This window comes from Leptonychotes weddellii, chromosome 7 (genome assembly GCF_054177405.1).
Source record: "Leptonychotes weddellii isolate Sample4059 chromosome 7, ASM5417740v2, whole genome shotgun sequence".
Taxonomy (NCBI): Eukaryota; Metazoa; Chordata; class Mammalia; order Carnivora; family Phocidae; genus Leptonychotes; species Leptonychotes weddellii.
The window spans coordinates 117531972-117547090 of NC_138375.1; the positions used below are offsets into that span (position 1 = coordinate 117531972).

The window sequence follows — 15119 nt, forward strand, 5'->3', positions numbered from 1 at the left end:
AGGTTTCAGAACCATAGGAGCTCCTTAAAGAGGAAACTAGAAGACCCCTCTATTCACCTTTCTCTTTGGTAAATACCATTTATCTCATCCTATCCTCCTGAATAGTCACTCACCTATTAAAGAACTAGAGTAAAAGCTGAACTAACCCTCATACAATAAGAGTAGGTATCTGATCATTGGAAATAGCCTGCTTGGCTATATGAGGAGAGGATGTGTTCATTAACTGATTCTTCCATTGCAGGGGACTTGTATGGCGCTATTGGTTCTCCTGTACGGTTAGCGAGGACTGTGGTGGTTGGCAAACGACAAGACATGGTCCAGAGGCTGCTTTATTTTCTTACTTATTTTATAAGATGCTCTGAACTTCAAGAAACCCATCTTTTAGAAAATGGAGAAGATGAAGCCATTGTTATGCCAGGCACAGTAATTACTACCACTTTAGAGAAAGGTGAAATAGAAGAATCTGAGTATGTGCTTATCACAATGCACAGAAACAAAAGCAGTTTGCTCTTTAAAGACCCAGAAGAAACAAGGACTCCTAATTGTAGCTGTAAATACTGCAGTCGTCCACTCCTTGGGCAAAATATAGAGAATGTTTCACAACAAGAGAGAGAAGATATTCAGAACAGCTCTAAGGAGCTGCTAGGAATTTCAGATGAGTGTCAAATGATTTCTCCCTCTGACTGCCAAGAAGAAAATGCTGTTGATGTTAAACAGTTCAGAGATAAATTAAGAACTTGCCTTGATACCAAGTTAGAGACCGTTGTTTGCACAGGATCTGCTCCAGTGGACAAATGTGCCTTGTCAAAATCAGGCTTAGAGCCAGCAAAGGAAACATGGCATAATGAGGAATTGCTGGGTTCAGGTAATCACACAGGCAAAGTGTTGAGATCCACAGGAATGGTTGTGGAAAAAAAACCTCCAGATAAGCTTGTGACTGCTGCATTTTCTTGTGAAGCATCACAGACAAAGGTTACCTTCTTGATTGGAGATTCTATGTCCCCTGACTCAGATACTGAACTCAGGAGTCAGGCAGTGGTGGATCAGATTACCAGGCACCACACCAAACCACTGAAGGAAGAAGGAGGGGCTATTGATCAGCAGCATCAAGAAACTAAACAAACAACTAAGGACCAATCTGGCAAGTCTGATATACCAAACATGGTTTCTGGAGAGACCTGTGAACCTCCCTGTTGGAATCATTCAGACCCAGAAAGCATGAGCTTATTTGATGAATATTTTAATGATGATTCAATTGAAACCAGGACTATTGATGATATTATTGCAGTTAAAACAAGTATAGACAGTAAAGAACACTGCTGTATGTTAGAATTTTCAAAAGGATTGTGTACAAAAAATAGCAAACAGAACAGTGAATTTTGTAAATGTGTAGAAACAGTTCATCAGGATTCATGTAAAACCTGCTTTCCTCAGCAGGACCAAAGAGATGCACTCTCCATTCTTGTCCCCCATGGGGATAAAGAGAGTTCAGAGAAAAAAATTGCTGTAGGAACTGAATGGGACATTCCACGAAATGAAAGTTCAGATAGTGCCCTTGGGGATAGTGAAAGTGAAGATACAGGTCATGATATGACTAGACAAGTAAGCAGTTACTATGGAGGAGAGCAAGAAGATTGGGCAGAAGAAGATGAGATACCTTTTCCTGGGTAAGTAGGAAGTTTTAACCTATAATAGACCCTATGTAAATATGTACCATTCTTCTGTTTAGATGGTCTCTGAAGGTTGGTGGTAACTAATATAAAAGAAGAGATCATTGTCCTGGACAGATTCTCTTCTGTTACTGTGTGGTTTTAAGGAATGATTAAAGGCTGAGCCCCATAGGTACCCCAGAAACGTTCTGTGAAGGCGTTAAAGAAAAGCATATTTGTATGTAGGAGATTCTTTCTACTTAGGAGTTTTCAAGTCATTTAGGAGTGAATTATGTCCCCAAATATGGACCTTTGCTGAGCCCGGCAACTAGAGAGAGGTAATCACAGAGAAAGTAGGAAATGGCTGTTAGAAATAAATTTGGTGAAGACTAAAAGAAAAACAGGAAATGTATAATGTGGGTAAAGTATACAAGGAGAAGATTCATATTTGAAAAATGTTGTATTCCATGCTTTGGGTTTGTGATGTATTTAATATTTAGCTACTTTGTTTTAGATGATGGTTTTCATTTTCTGATTGTATTAAGAATGTATTACATACACAAGGGACAGCATTCTGGATGTCTCTTATGAAAGATTTATACTCACGTCATTACATAGTTGTTCATCCACCTTCTTTTCAGGATAGGAAGGAGTATTTTGTGGTCCGATTTATCACTTAGGCCAGTTTTTACTTAAGGATGATTTTACTCTGTATTCTGTAGAAAATGATGGTACTAGAAATATGGACTAGTAGAGTCCAAAAATTTTTTTATTGATAAAATACGTTTATTACTAATTGGATATGCCTTCTTTTGGGACCTTTCTTCCAGGTCAAAATTAATTGAAGTGAGTGCTGTTCAGCCAAACATTGCCAACTTTGGGAGGTCCTTGTTGGGTGGCTACTGCTCATCTTATGTGCCTGACTTTGTTCTTCAAGGAATTGGGAATGATGAGAGGCTCCGTCAGTGTCTGGTATCAGATTTGTCTCATGCTGTGCAGGTGAGTTACCTTCACTGCTCTTGAATTTATTTAGAATGAACTTTGTTAACTGGTAGAACCCCCAAGTTACCGTATATTTTTGGTCATACTTCACTATGTAACACAATCATTGTTCTCTTAATCTGTCACTTTTGTACCTGTCACCATGAAAGCAAGTAGAGAGTTTCAGGAATCTATACAAACATAAATCTGAAATACAGAAAGTATTGTTTGTATCCACGGATGTTCATCATCAGGTCATTTATGATATCAAAAAAATTGCAAATGCTTAAATGTGAAAGCAATTATTTTCTCAATTTCATTTTCAGATTGTTCATTGCTTATATAGAAGTACAACTGATTTTTGTATATTGATCTTATATTCTTCTACCTTGCTAAACTTTTTTTTTTTTTAAGATTTATTTATTTTAGGGGCGCCTGGGTGGCTCAGTCATTAGGCGTCTGCCTTCGGCTCAGGTCATGATCCCAGGGTCCTGGGATTGAGCCCCGCATTGGGCTCCCTGTTCTGCAGGAAGCCTGCTTCTCCCTCTCCCACTCCCCCTGCTTGTGTTCCCTCTCTCATTGTGTCTCTGTCAAATAAATAAATAAAATCTGTAAAAAAAAAAAAAAAAAAATTTATTTGTTTTAGAGAGAGAGAGGGAGCATGTGAGGGAGGGGCAGGGGGGAGGGAGACAGAGTCTTGAGCAGACTCTGCATTGAGTGTGGAGCCTGACATAGGGCTCGATCTCATCACCCTGAGATCAGGACCTGAGCCGATACCAGGAGTCAGATGCTTAACCAGCTGTACCACCCAGCTGCCCCAACCTTGCTGAACTCTTTTATTAGTTCTTGTAGTTTTCTGTGTGGATTCCTTAGGTTTTTCTACATACACGTTCTTGTCATTGATGAATAGACAGTCTTGCATCTTCCTCCCCAGTCTGGATGCCTTTTGTCTTTCTTGCCTGATTTTATGGGCTAGAACCTTCAGTACAGTGTTGCATAGAGGTGCTAATAGTGGACATCCTTGTCTTCTTCCTCATACTAGGGGAAAACATCGACTCTTTCATGATTAAGTATGATGTTAGCTGTGGGATTCTTAAAGATGCCCTTTATCAAATGGCGAAAGTTTCCTTCTAGTCCTAGTTTCTTTGTTCCCTCCACCTTTAAATCATGAATGGATATGGCATTTTGTCTAATACTTTTTCTGTGCCTACTGATATGATCATTTGGCTTTTCTTCCTTAATCTGTTAATGTGATTGATTACATTAGCGGTGGTAGATTTTTAGATGTTAACCAACTTCTGTATTCCTAGGGAAAAAATCCCACCTGGTCAAAGTATATAGTTGTTTTTATATATTATTAGATATGATTTGCTAATATTTTATTACAAATTTTAGAATCTGTATTCATGAGGGATATTAGTGTATAGTTTTCTTGTGATACATTTGTCTGGCTTTAATATCAGAATAATACTTGCCTCATAGAATGAGATGAGATGTGTTCCCTCCTCAATTTTCTGGAAGAGTTTCTGGAAGGTTGGTATTATTTTTTCTCCAAATGTTGGATACGATTCACCTGTGAAGTCATTTGGACCTGGACTTTTTAAAATGAGAATATTTTAAATTGCTGATTCAATTTCTTGTTCTAGATCTATTCCAAGTTTCTATTTCTTCCTGAGTCAATCTTGGTAATTTTTGTCTTTCTAGGAATTAGTTACATTTAAGTGATTTCATTTATCTGTTGGAATAAAATGGTTCATAGCATACATTTATAATCTTTTTAAAAATTTTTTTTCAAAGATTTTATTTATTTGAGAGAGAGCAAGCGAGAGAGAGAGGAAGAGAGAGCACAAGCGGCAGGGACGGGCAGAGGGAGAAGGAGAAGCAGACTCCCCTTGAGCAGGGAGCCTAATGTGGGGCTCAATCTCAGGACTCAGGGATCATGACCTGAGCCAAAGGCAGACACTTAATTGACTGAGCCACCCAGGCGCCCCCATTTATAATCTTTTTAATTTCTGTAAGTTCATTGGTCATGTCCTCTCTTTCATTCCTGATTATTGTAATCTGTGGTTTTTCTTTTTTTCCCCTCCTAAAAGTAGAATATTCCAAAGAAGATTTCATTCATGACTTGACTTCATTAATAGTTATTTTTGGCCCATATGCATCAAAGATGAGTAGGCTGTGGCCCATCGGACAAATAGGCTTTTTTAAATTAAGTTTTACTGGAACATGACTACACCCATTTATTTATATACTTTGTGACTGTTTTCCTGCTTCAGGAGCAGAGTTGAGTCACTGAGACAGAGACCTTATGGCCTCTAGAGCCTAAAATATTTTCTCTCTCAGGCTCTTTATAGAAGAAGTTGGCTGATTCCTATCCTAGCTGAAGGTGTGTTAATTTTATTAATCTTTTCAAGGAAAACAACTTTTGTTTTCACTGATTTTCTCTATTTTTTGGTCTTTTTTTTTTTTCATTAATTTCTATCCTCATCTTTGTTATTTCTTCCCTTCTGCTTGCTGTGGATGTAGTTTGCTCTTTTTTTTGTTAAGGTAGAAGATTAGGTTATTAATTTGAGGTATTTTTTCTTTTCACATATAGGCATTTAGCTCTAAATTGTCCTCTAAGCACTGCTTTAACCGAAGCTCATAAATTTCAGTGTTTTGTTTTCATTTTCATTCACTTCAAAATATTTTCTAATTTTCCTTGCCATTTCTTTGACCCATGGTTTATGTAGAAGTATGTTTTTGACCTCCAAATATTTGTGGAATTCTTAGATTTCCTTTTCTTCATTTCTAAATTGGTTCCACTGTGGTCAGAGAACAAACTTTGTATGATTTTAGTCCTTTTAAATGTATTGAGTCTTGTTTTCTGGCCTAGCATGTGGTGTGTCCTGGAGAATGTTGCACATGTAGTTGAAAAAATAGTCACCTGTTGGGGCGCCTGGGTGGCTCAGTTGGTTAAGGATCTGCCTTTGGCTCAGGTCATGATCCCGGGGTCCCTGCTCGGCGGGGAGCCTGCTTCCCCTTCTCCCTCTGTGTGCCACTGCCACTGTGCTCTCTCTCTCTCTCTCTCTCATATAAATAAATAAAATCTTAAAAAAAAAACTGCCTGTTTTTGGGCAGAAAGTACTCTAGATGTCAGGTCAAGTTGGTTGTGATAGCATTTAGGTTTCTGCATTCTTGCTGATTTTTCCACGTTCTTGCTGATTTTTTGTGTAGTTGTTCCATCGTTTATTGAGCATGGAGTATTGAAGTCGCCAGCTTTTGTTGAGTTTTCTATTTCTTTCTTCAATTCCATGTGTCATTCTAATTTTTTTTTTTTTTTTTAACAAAACCTTCTCCTTTCCCGTTGTGAGAACATCTTTAGGAATGGAGAAAGCCAACTGGAAATCATGGGTGAGAAAATAATGGCTCATTGAGCAAGCATTCCCTTAATTATTAGCTAGAAAGGTTTAAACCTCCTGTGTTTGTAGTAAATTATCTTAAGTTGTAAAGTTTGGTGTTTTATTGTATAGTAGGGAAATTCAGAAAAATCTAGATATAAAAAGAAAGTTTAAAAGAAAACTTATCAAAACTCGTGTTCTTGGGGTGCCTGGGTGGCTCAGTCGTTAAGCGTCTGCCTTCAGCTTGGGTCATGATGGGATCGAGCCCCCATCCGGCTCCCTGCTGGGTGGGAAGTCTGCTTCTCCCTCTCCCACTCCCCCTGTTTGTGTTCCTTCTCTCTCTGTCAAATAAATAAATAAAATCTTAAAAACAAAGAAACAAAAAAACTCGTGTTCTTTATATTTAAAAGCCATCTTGCTCAACGCTTTAACACCAATCAAATAAATACTTACTGACATATTGTGTTCTGAACATGGTGCTGATTGTCCAAGGAATATATGGATGAAAAATAAATAACTTCTGAAGTTATTTACTCAGTAATGGAGGAAGTAAGGGATGTACGTATATGAGTAAGTGTAGTACAACACATAAAAAAATAAATGCCTGAGACAGATACTAATAAGTAATTTAATGCTTCACAGGAAAGAATTTATATCACTTAATGGTATTTGTTCTTCAGAATATAGCAACCTTTTCTATTTTTTTCAATTCTGTCCTCCCATTGCCTGATGGAGTATTCAGTATTTGTTGAAATACTTGGTTAGGAAATCTGATGTGGGTCCTTGTGATGCTCTTTGTGTCCTCTTGTCTTTCTTTTCTATTTGATCTCAGTCATTCAGTATCTTTTTCCGCCCCCCATCTATACCCATTAGCACACACTACGTTCTTTGATGTTGCCTCTGGAGGCCTGGAACTGGAGGGGGTGACTGTCTCCTATTGAAGACAAAACATTTCTGTTTTTAAAGGGTTTTTACCTTAGGAATAGGAGCAATAGTAATAATAATAAGCATTTAGTTTTTATTGTAGCCTTAATGTGTGTCAGGTACTTAAATGTAATACCTCACTTAATTTTATGGTACTTACTATTATCATTCCTATATTTCAGGTATAGCACAGAGAGGTGTTTGAAGTTACATTAGATAGGGGATGGCAGAGCTAGAAATCAGTCCTGATCTGCCTGTTCTTCAGCAATGCTCTTAAGTGTCTGTGCTTAATATATACAAAACACTGTCTCTAAAACAGATGAACAAAGGTAAATATAAATAAAATAGCAAAATTGGCATTAACAAAGCTTGCAAGACTTTTATATTAGGAGTTCCACTTCTATTGCTCTGGGAATCATTCCACTATGGTGAAAGGTAAGAGCTTTCCGTCTTCTGCCCTTTGTTTTCATAACTGGGTTTCTAGTCTTTCTCTCTTATATTTTCATTTAAGTATATAAGATATTTTACTATCAAAGCAGATCACAGAAAATTTTGAGGAAGTGAAAACTAAAATACCAAACTTAATCTTAGCACTAACAGGTTGGATTTTTTTATCATTCGTTTTTCTCTCTTCATTATAAAGTTTACATTTAATGATTTTAATTATTGTTTGCTAATAATTTTTTACCATCACATTTAACATGAGAACTATTTCTTATGTGCCTACATGGAAAACCCCATAGGAATCTTTTAATATATAAATCATGAGGATAGTACTTTTGAAAAAAATACAATCTTATTCTTCTGAACTGTGTTAGTAGAGTGTCTTTTCTTTTACTCCTCAGTTTCTAAGAAAGTGGCATTTTTCTTATTACCAAATTAAATATATATTTACTATATAAAAGATTGAAATGTGTAGAAAGCTAAACACAAGTTTTCCCAAGTCTGCCATTCATTGGCAGCCATCCTTTTTTTAAATTAATTAATTTATTTTTATTATGTTCAATTAGCCAGCATATAGTACATTAGTTTTTGATGGCAGCCATTCTTAATATAAAAACCTCTTCTATGGGACGCCTGGGTGGCTCAGTCGGTTAAGCGGCTGCCTTCGCCCCAGGTCATGATCCCAGGGTCCTGGGATCGAGTCCCATATCGGGCTCCTTGCTCAGTAGGGAACCTGCTTCTCCCTCTCTCTCCCTCTGCTTGTGCTCTGTCAAATAAATAAAATCTTTAAAAAAAAAACCTCTTCTAGTCATTATGTAGTATGTGGCATCTGATGAAACCCAGACTTGCCACTTCCTATCTGTGTATCCTAAGACAAGATATTTAATTTTATAGAACCTCAGTTTCCTTGGCTGTAATGAAAGTGGTATTAATGTTTATATACCAGAGTTATACTATGTGGTGTTTTGTGTATATTAGGTACTCTCTGTCTTACACCTTTTTGTCAGTTACTCTGTGTGTGTGTGTGTGTGTGTATATATATATATATATGCATTTTATATACATATATAACTGGGGCCTTATGTGTGTGTGTGTGTGTGTATATATATATATAAAATACCATTAAGTGATACAAATTCTTTTTTTACAGATACACTTTTTTTTATATATAGTATATATGTATATAGGGTTTGGAAGTGCAAAGGGAGAGGGAGAGAGAATCTCCAGCAGATTCCCCACTGAGTGAGGAGCCCGACATGGGGCTGGATCTCAAGACTCTGAGATCATGATCTGAGCTAAAATCAAGAGTCAGATGTTTGACTGACTGAGCCACCGAGGTACTACTCTTGTGATGGGAATTTTTAAGATCTATTCCCTTAGCAACTTTCATATATACAATACAGTGTTGTTAAGTATGATCTCCATGCTGTACATTACATATCCAGAACTTATTTGTCTTAATAACTGGAAGTTTGTACCTTCTGACTAACTTCACCCATTTCTTCCATCCTACCCCCACCCTCCATCACCCACCAATCTCTTCTCTGTTTCTGTGAGTTTGGTTTTTTTTTTTTTTAGATTCTAGGTGTGTGAGATCATACAGTATTTGTCTTTCTCTGTCTGACTTAGTTCGCTTAGCATAATGCCCTCACGGTCCATTTGTATTGTTGCAAATGGCAGGATTTCCATCTTGAGTTCTCATGGCTGAATACTATTCCTGTGTGTGTGTGTGTGTGTGTGTGTGTATTGCTTCTTCTTTATCCATTCATTTATTGATGGAAAGTTAGGTGTGTCTGTCTTTGCTAATGTGAATAATGGTGCAATGAACATGGGAGTGCAGATACCTCTTTGATAGCCTGTTTTCATGTCTTTGAATATATGTGTATCTAGAAGTGGTATTGCTGGAGGATATGGTAGTTCTGTTTTTAATTTTTTGAGGAAGCTCCATACTGTTTTCCATAGTGGCTGTACCGGTTTACATTCCCACCATCAGTGCACAAGGGTTCTCTTTTCTTCACACCCTCGCCAATACTTGTTATGCTTGTCTTGATAACCAGCATTCTGATAGATGTGAGGTGATATCTCATTGTGGTTTAGATTTGCATTTCCCTGATGATGAGTGATGTTGGGCATTTTTTTATGTACCTGTTGGCCATTTGTATGTCTTCTTTGGAAAAATGCCTATTCAGTTTATCTGCACATTTTTAAAATCAGATTGTTAGGGTTTTTTTTTTTTTTTTTTTTCTCCTTTGCTGTTGAGTTGTATGAATTCCTTACATATTTTGGATATTAACCTCTTATGGTTTGCAGATATTTTCTCCCATTCCGTAGGCTGCTTTTTCATTTTGCTGATGGTTTCCTTTGCTGTACAGCAACATTTTATTTTATTTTTTATTATTTTTTTTTAAAGATTTTTTATTGATTTATTTGACAGAGAGAGACACAGAGAGAGAGGGAACACAAGCAGGGGGAATGGGAGAGGGAGAAGGAGAAGCAGGCTTCCCGCCGAACAGGGAGCCCGATGCGGGGCTCGATCCCAGGACCCTGGGATCATGACCTGAGCCGAAGGCAGACGCTTAACCGACTGAGCCACCCAGGCGCCCCTGTGCAGCAACATTTTAGTATAGCTTGCTTTCATTGTCTTGGTTTTTGGTGTCAAATCCAAAAAATCATTGCGAAGACTGATACCTGAGAGCTTACTTCCTATGTTCTTCTAGGATTTTTATGCTTTTGGGTCTTATGTTCAAGTCTTTAATTGGTTTGAGTTGAATTTTGTGTAATGGTGTGCAATAGGGATCCAGTTTCATTCTTTTGCCTCTGGCTGTCTAGTTTTCCCAGCACCATCTACTGAAGGAGGCTATCCTTTCTCCATTGTATGTATATTCTTGGCACCTTTGTCATATGTTAATAGAGCATTATGCATGAGTTTATTTCTGGGTTCTCTATTCTTTGTTGCTCAACTTTTTCTTCCTTTTACTGTTGTTATTAAGAATTTAGGATAATTTCTTTAGTCTGGATTCCCAGAAATGTGGTATTGGCCAGGTTTTAAGGTTAGGATTATTTTCATGTTCTTGATGTATGTTGGTTAATTTCTTCTCCAAAAGGCAATGCCAATTTGAACTGTAATTTGCAGTATCTTTAAGGCCTGTTCCCTCTGCAACATTGGGGGTCTTATTTTTATTTTGAAAGTTAATTGAAGAAACTTGCTAGTTTTGAAGAGAGTACACTGAAGTTGATTTGGTACGTTTTTAGTTCAAACGTGCAGTTTATTAGGCCATGTTTGAATACTTAGCAGGCAACTGAAAAATCAGGTTTTGTTATAGGGTGGAGATATGGGAATATGTATCTGCTAGAGAAGAGATTGGAGAGTTTATGTATTGACATTCTGGAAATGCCTGGTAGAGAAAAAAGGCTGGTAAGGTTGTGGATGAATTTGTATTATAGAAGTCATAAAACTCAGAAAAGAAGATTTAAGAAAAATAAAGCTTTATATTTACTGTTTCTGTCTCACATAAATTACTTCATTTTATGACTAGGAAGTTTCTGAAGCTGGATACAAGCTCAGTAAAGATTGTGGAGGAGGCCACTACAAGGTCTTACTTGAGAATATACTCCCATTTGTTATAGACTTTCTTTTCCAGACGTTGATGATGAAGAGAAAGACTGGGATTGTCTAAATTGAAATTTTACCAGATTAGGACATTGCATATGACAGTCCATTGAGTGAAAACAAGCAATCAAAATGAATGAATGGCACTGCCCCCCATTTTTTTTTTCAACAACTTCTAAAGCAATTTTGAATTATTTCTGATCATAAGCTTGGTTTTAAGCCCTTCTCACTTGGGAGACTACTGACTTGGGACCATTTTCCTTTTCTTTACCAAAAAGTAGCTTTTATAGGTTTTGGTTAGATAAACCATTTAACAAACAAACAAAAAAGAGAGGCAAACCAAGAAACAGACTCTTGACTATAGAGAACAAACTGGTGGTTACTGGAGGGGAAGTGGTTGGAGGTGGGAGGATGAAATAGGTAATACGGATTAAGGAAGGCAGGTGTTGCATGAAGTGATGAATCACTATATTGTACACCTGAAGCTAATATTACACTATATGTTAACTAACTGGAATGTAAATAAAAACTTGTGGGTGGAAAAAAGGAAAAAAAAGAAAAATCTTAGCCACATGCCTTTTGATTGAAGGGCTATAAAGTTAATTTCTAAAATGGTTTGTAACTTTTTAAGCAAGGTGTATTTTGTAGCTGTTTCCTCATTATCTGTTTAGGCATTTCCTTGTGAGGAAATGTACCCCCTTCATAAATATCATTTCCTAAAGATGCCCACTGCTTTTGAAAGTAATGTCTGTCTTTAACAGTTTGTTATTCCATTTTGGTTATTTGATCATGCCTCCTGCCTTATTTTTCTTTTATAACCATAGAAATACTTACATTAAAATATGTTTACTGTTATTTTGTTTCTTAAAAATGTAAGGTATACCTTACATCTTTAGATGTATGTACCATTTCCAAAATTATATTTCAGTAACTAAGTTGGTGAATTGAAAAATGTTATATTCCTGGTAAGAGGTGAATAAGAAATATTTGAGTACTATTTTATAACAACAAATATAAAGTTTAGAGTTCCATGGAAAGTTTTCACAGTGTATCTTTCCAGGTTTTTTCTTTGCCATTCTCTTCTTCACTGCTTCTCAGTATCACATTTCACTAATTTAGTCACATACATCTACTTAAGTCTCTAAGTCTTCTCATGGTATTCTCTCTTACAGATTTATCCATATTCCTCTCTGATTTTTCACCAGCAATCCAGTCCATACTTAAATGTTATGTCCCTGTGTCACTTCTGTGAAACTCCCACTCACACAAGAACCCATTATTGCCCTCCTCTGCTACCTCAGCACTTGATATCTGTTTTGTCTGTTACACATGTCTTTTTATAGCCAGTTGTATTTATTTTTATCTCCCACACAGGACTGTGAGCTCCATTGTCTTTGTTTACTTAGCATCAAGCCAAAAGCCTTATTCATAGTGGTTCTTCATTTACTGGGCAAAGGGATATCCTTTGGGCATGGCAAACCTGGGTTTATCAAGGAGCAAACCTACATTCTTTGCTATAAACTTGTAGTAACAGTACAAGTTTGAAAGGAAAAAGGCCATTGGGTTCAAGAACTTCAAATTATAGTATTTGGGTTTTTTTAAGATTTTATTTATTTTTTGACAGAGAGAGAGCGAGAGAGGGAACACAAGCAGGGGGAGTGGGAGAGGGAGAAGCAGGCTTCCTGCGGAGCAGGGAGCCCGATGCGGGGCTTGATCCCAGGACGCTGGGATCAGGACCTGAGCCGAAGGCAGACGCTTAACGACTGAGCCACCCAGGCGCCCCTGTAGGATCTTTTTTCTCTTTCTTTCTTTCCTTTTTTTCTTTCTTTTCTCTCTTTTCTTTCTTCTCTTCTTTTTCTTTTTTCTTTTCTGTCTTCTTTTCTCCATCATTTCTTTTTGATAATGGTGCTTTGTACTTAATTGTCAATTTTGGTCTTTGTGTATAAACCATGAGAAGCCAAGGGTACAGCGATGTGCTATGGGCCTTTTATTTGTATATGTTTAAATTATTTTTCATTGTGCCTTAAACTTTCTAATTATAAAAGTATCATTTAGATAAATGCTTCTGATAGGAATTCTAACAAAATAAAGATACACAAAAGCAAAAAGACATCCTTAATTGTACTCTTAATATTCCATACTTCTTCACAGAGATCTTCATGATAGAGTCTGATTTGAATATTTTCATTCTTCTCTCTATACATTTGTGTTTAGATATAGATACTAATTTTAAAAAATGTAACTGGGATGGATATAATATTTTTTTCTGACTTAACCATATGTCTTGGAGAGCCATATTAGTACCTGGTGATTGGTTTCCTTTTTTAATTGCTGTTAGCCATATTGTGGATATACATTATGGTAAAATAGAAAAACCCAGGGAACATAAGCAGCAAGGTATTTCATGTAATCAAGTGATAGCCCTTGAGGTGCTCAAACAAATTAATGTCTGGCGAGTTGGGATAGTTAGCACAGAACCTTAGCTTTGACTTGCTCATGTGAATTCTTTTTGCATCAATTTTTTAAATATTAATGTTTAAATGTTAAAATGTTTAAATCAGAACTTAAAAAAAGAATACAAAGTTCTGGCAATGAATCTCAAAAGTGATAATTTCTTTTTTTCCTTTTTTTTTTTGTTTTAAGATTTATTTATTTGCGGGGGGAGAGAGGGAGAGAGAGAAACTCATGCAGACTCCCCGCTGAGCACAGAGCCCAACCCTGAGATCATGACTTAACCAATGCCACCCAGGTGCCCCCAGTGATGATTTCTATAAGTTATTTCAGGGTATTTGTTACTGAGTTAATTAAATATTCCATTTTCTACTGTCAAGGATTCTTTGGCAGTAGTTGTCAGAATTTAATATTCTTTTATTCTGTTTTTGTTTAATATCTCTTGCCTTATTTTCATTAACATTTATTTGAAAACTTCATTTACTTATCATAAGATGAATTCTTTTTTCCAGCATCCAGTGTTGGATGAACCAATAGCAGAGGCTGTCTGTATTATAGCAGATATGGATAAATGGACTGTTCAAGTGGCCAGTAGCCAGAGACGAATGACAGATAATAAATTGGGAAAGGAAGTCTTGGTTTCCAGTCTTGTGTCCAACCTGCTTCATTCCACTCTTCAGCTTTATAAACATAACTTGTCTCCAAATTTTGTAAGTATGTATAAGGCTTGAATTATTTAGCACTCCGATAGGTGACTGAACTTTATTTAGGATGTGCCTATGTTGAACACTGCTGTTAGCTTCCTCATTGTTTCCCAGAAAAGAGAGGTTATGGACTGAAGGTTTGTGTTTTTCTAAAATCCATGTGTTGAAGCCCTGATACCCAGTATGATGGTATTTGGAGATGGGCCTTTGGGAGGTAATCAGGGTTAAATTAGGTGATGAGGGTGGAGTCCTCATGATGGGATTCGTGGATCTCCTAAGAAAAGGAAGAGAGATTGTGAGGACAGAGGCAGAGACAGTCATCTGCGTGCCCAGGTGAGAGCTCTTGACAGAACTGGAACATGTTAGCACCCTGACCTTCACACTTCCAGCCTCCAGAACTGTGAAAAAATAATTCTCTGTTGTTTAAATCACTGAATCTATGGTATTTTGTAATGGCAGCCCAAGGGGATGTGTACATGTCTATGTGTTGTATGGTTTCGGCAGCTAGAATTTGGTGCCTGACTAGTTTCATATAAGGTATGGACATGCAGTGTCCCCAAGCTTTGTGCAGAATGCCAGTGCTTTCTAGAGCCTCACTGTCCTGTTAGGACTTAGAATGAACACTCTTCGTAATACTGAATAACCTCTTACTGAAGACACCATTTCCAGCTTTCAAAGTTCTTCTTTTTCTTGTTAGGACAAATATAATACAGCTTACTTAAAAACCTCTGTAGATCAACTTGATAAAGGCCACATATGACAAAACCACAGCTAACCTTATTCTCATTGGTGAAATATTGAAAGTTTTACCCCTGTGATCACGGACAGGACATGGATGCCCACTTTCACCACTTCTTTTCATCAGAGTACTAACTAGAAAGCCCTAGCCAGAGCAGTTAAGCAAGAAAAAGAAAGGCATCCAAATTGGAAAGGAAGAAGTAAAATTCTCTCTGCAGATGACATAATCTTTTTTTTT

General features: G+C 37.0%; 1 protein-coding gene and 1 long non-coding RNA gene across 4 annotated transcripts in view; one reads left to right on the plus strand and one right to left on the minus strand.

Annotated features, from left to right (window-relative positions):
* The window catches only part of FNIP1 (folliculin interacting protein 1), a 150019-nt gene that overhangs the window by 125848 nt on the left and 9052 nt on the right, over positions 1 to 15119 (plus strand). For all 3 annotated transcript variants that reach the window (XM_081827108.1, XM_081827110.1, XM_081827109.1), the window contains 3 exons: positions 242 to 1667; positions 2480 to 2648; positions 13952 to 14149. In XM_081827108.1, coding sequence (XP_081683234.1) covers positions 242 to 1667; positions 2480 to 2648; positions 13952 to 14149 — 1793 coding nt within the window. The remainder of the gene's footprint in view (positions 1 to 241; positions 1668 to 2479; positions 2649 to 13951; positions 14150 to 15119) is intronic.
* Positions 6359 to 15119, minus strand: part of LOC145722750 (uncharacterized) — a 23177-nt gene continuing 14416 nt past the window's right edge. Inside the window, exons 2-3 of the long non-coding RNA XR_014147255.1 lie at positions 8178 to 14417; positions 6359 to 7995 (exon numbers count right to left, since the gene is read on the minus strand). This is a non-coding gene — a long non-coding RNA (uncharacterized LOC145722750). The remainder of the gene's footprint in view (positions 7996 to 8177; positions 14418 to 15119) is intronic.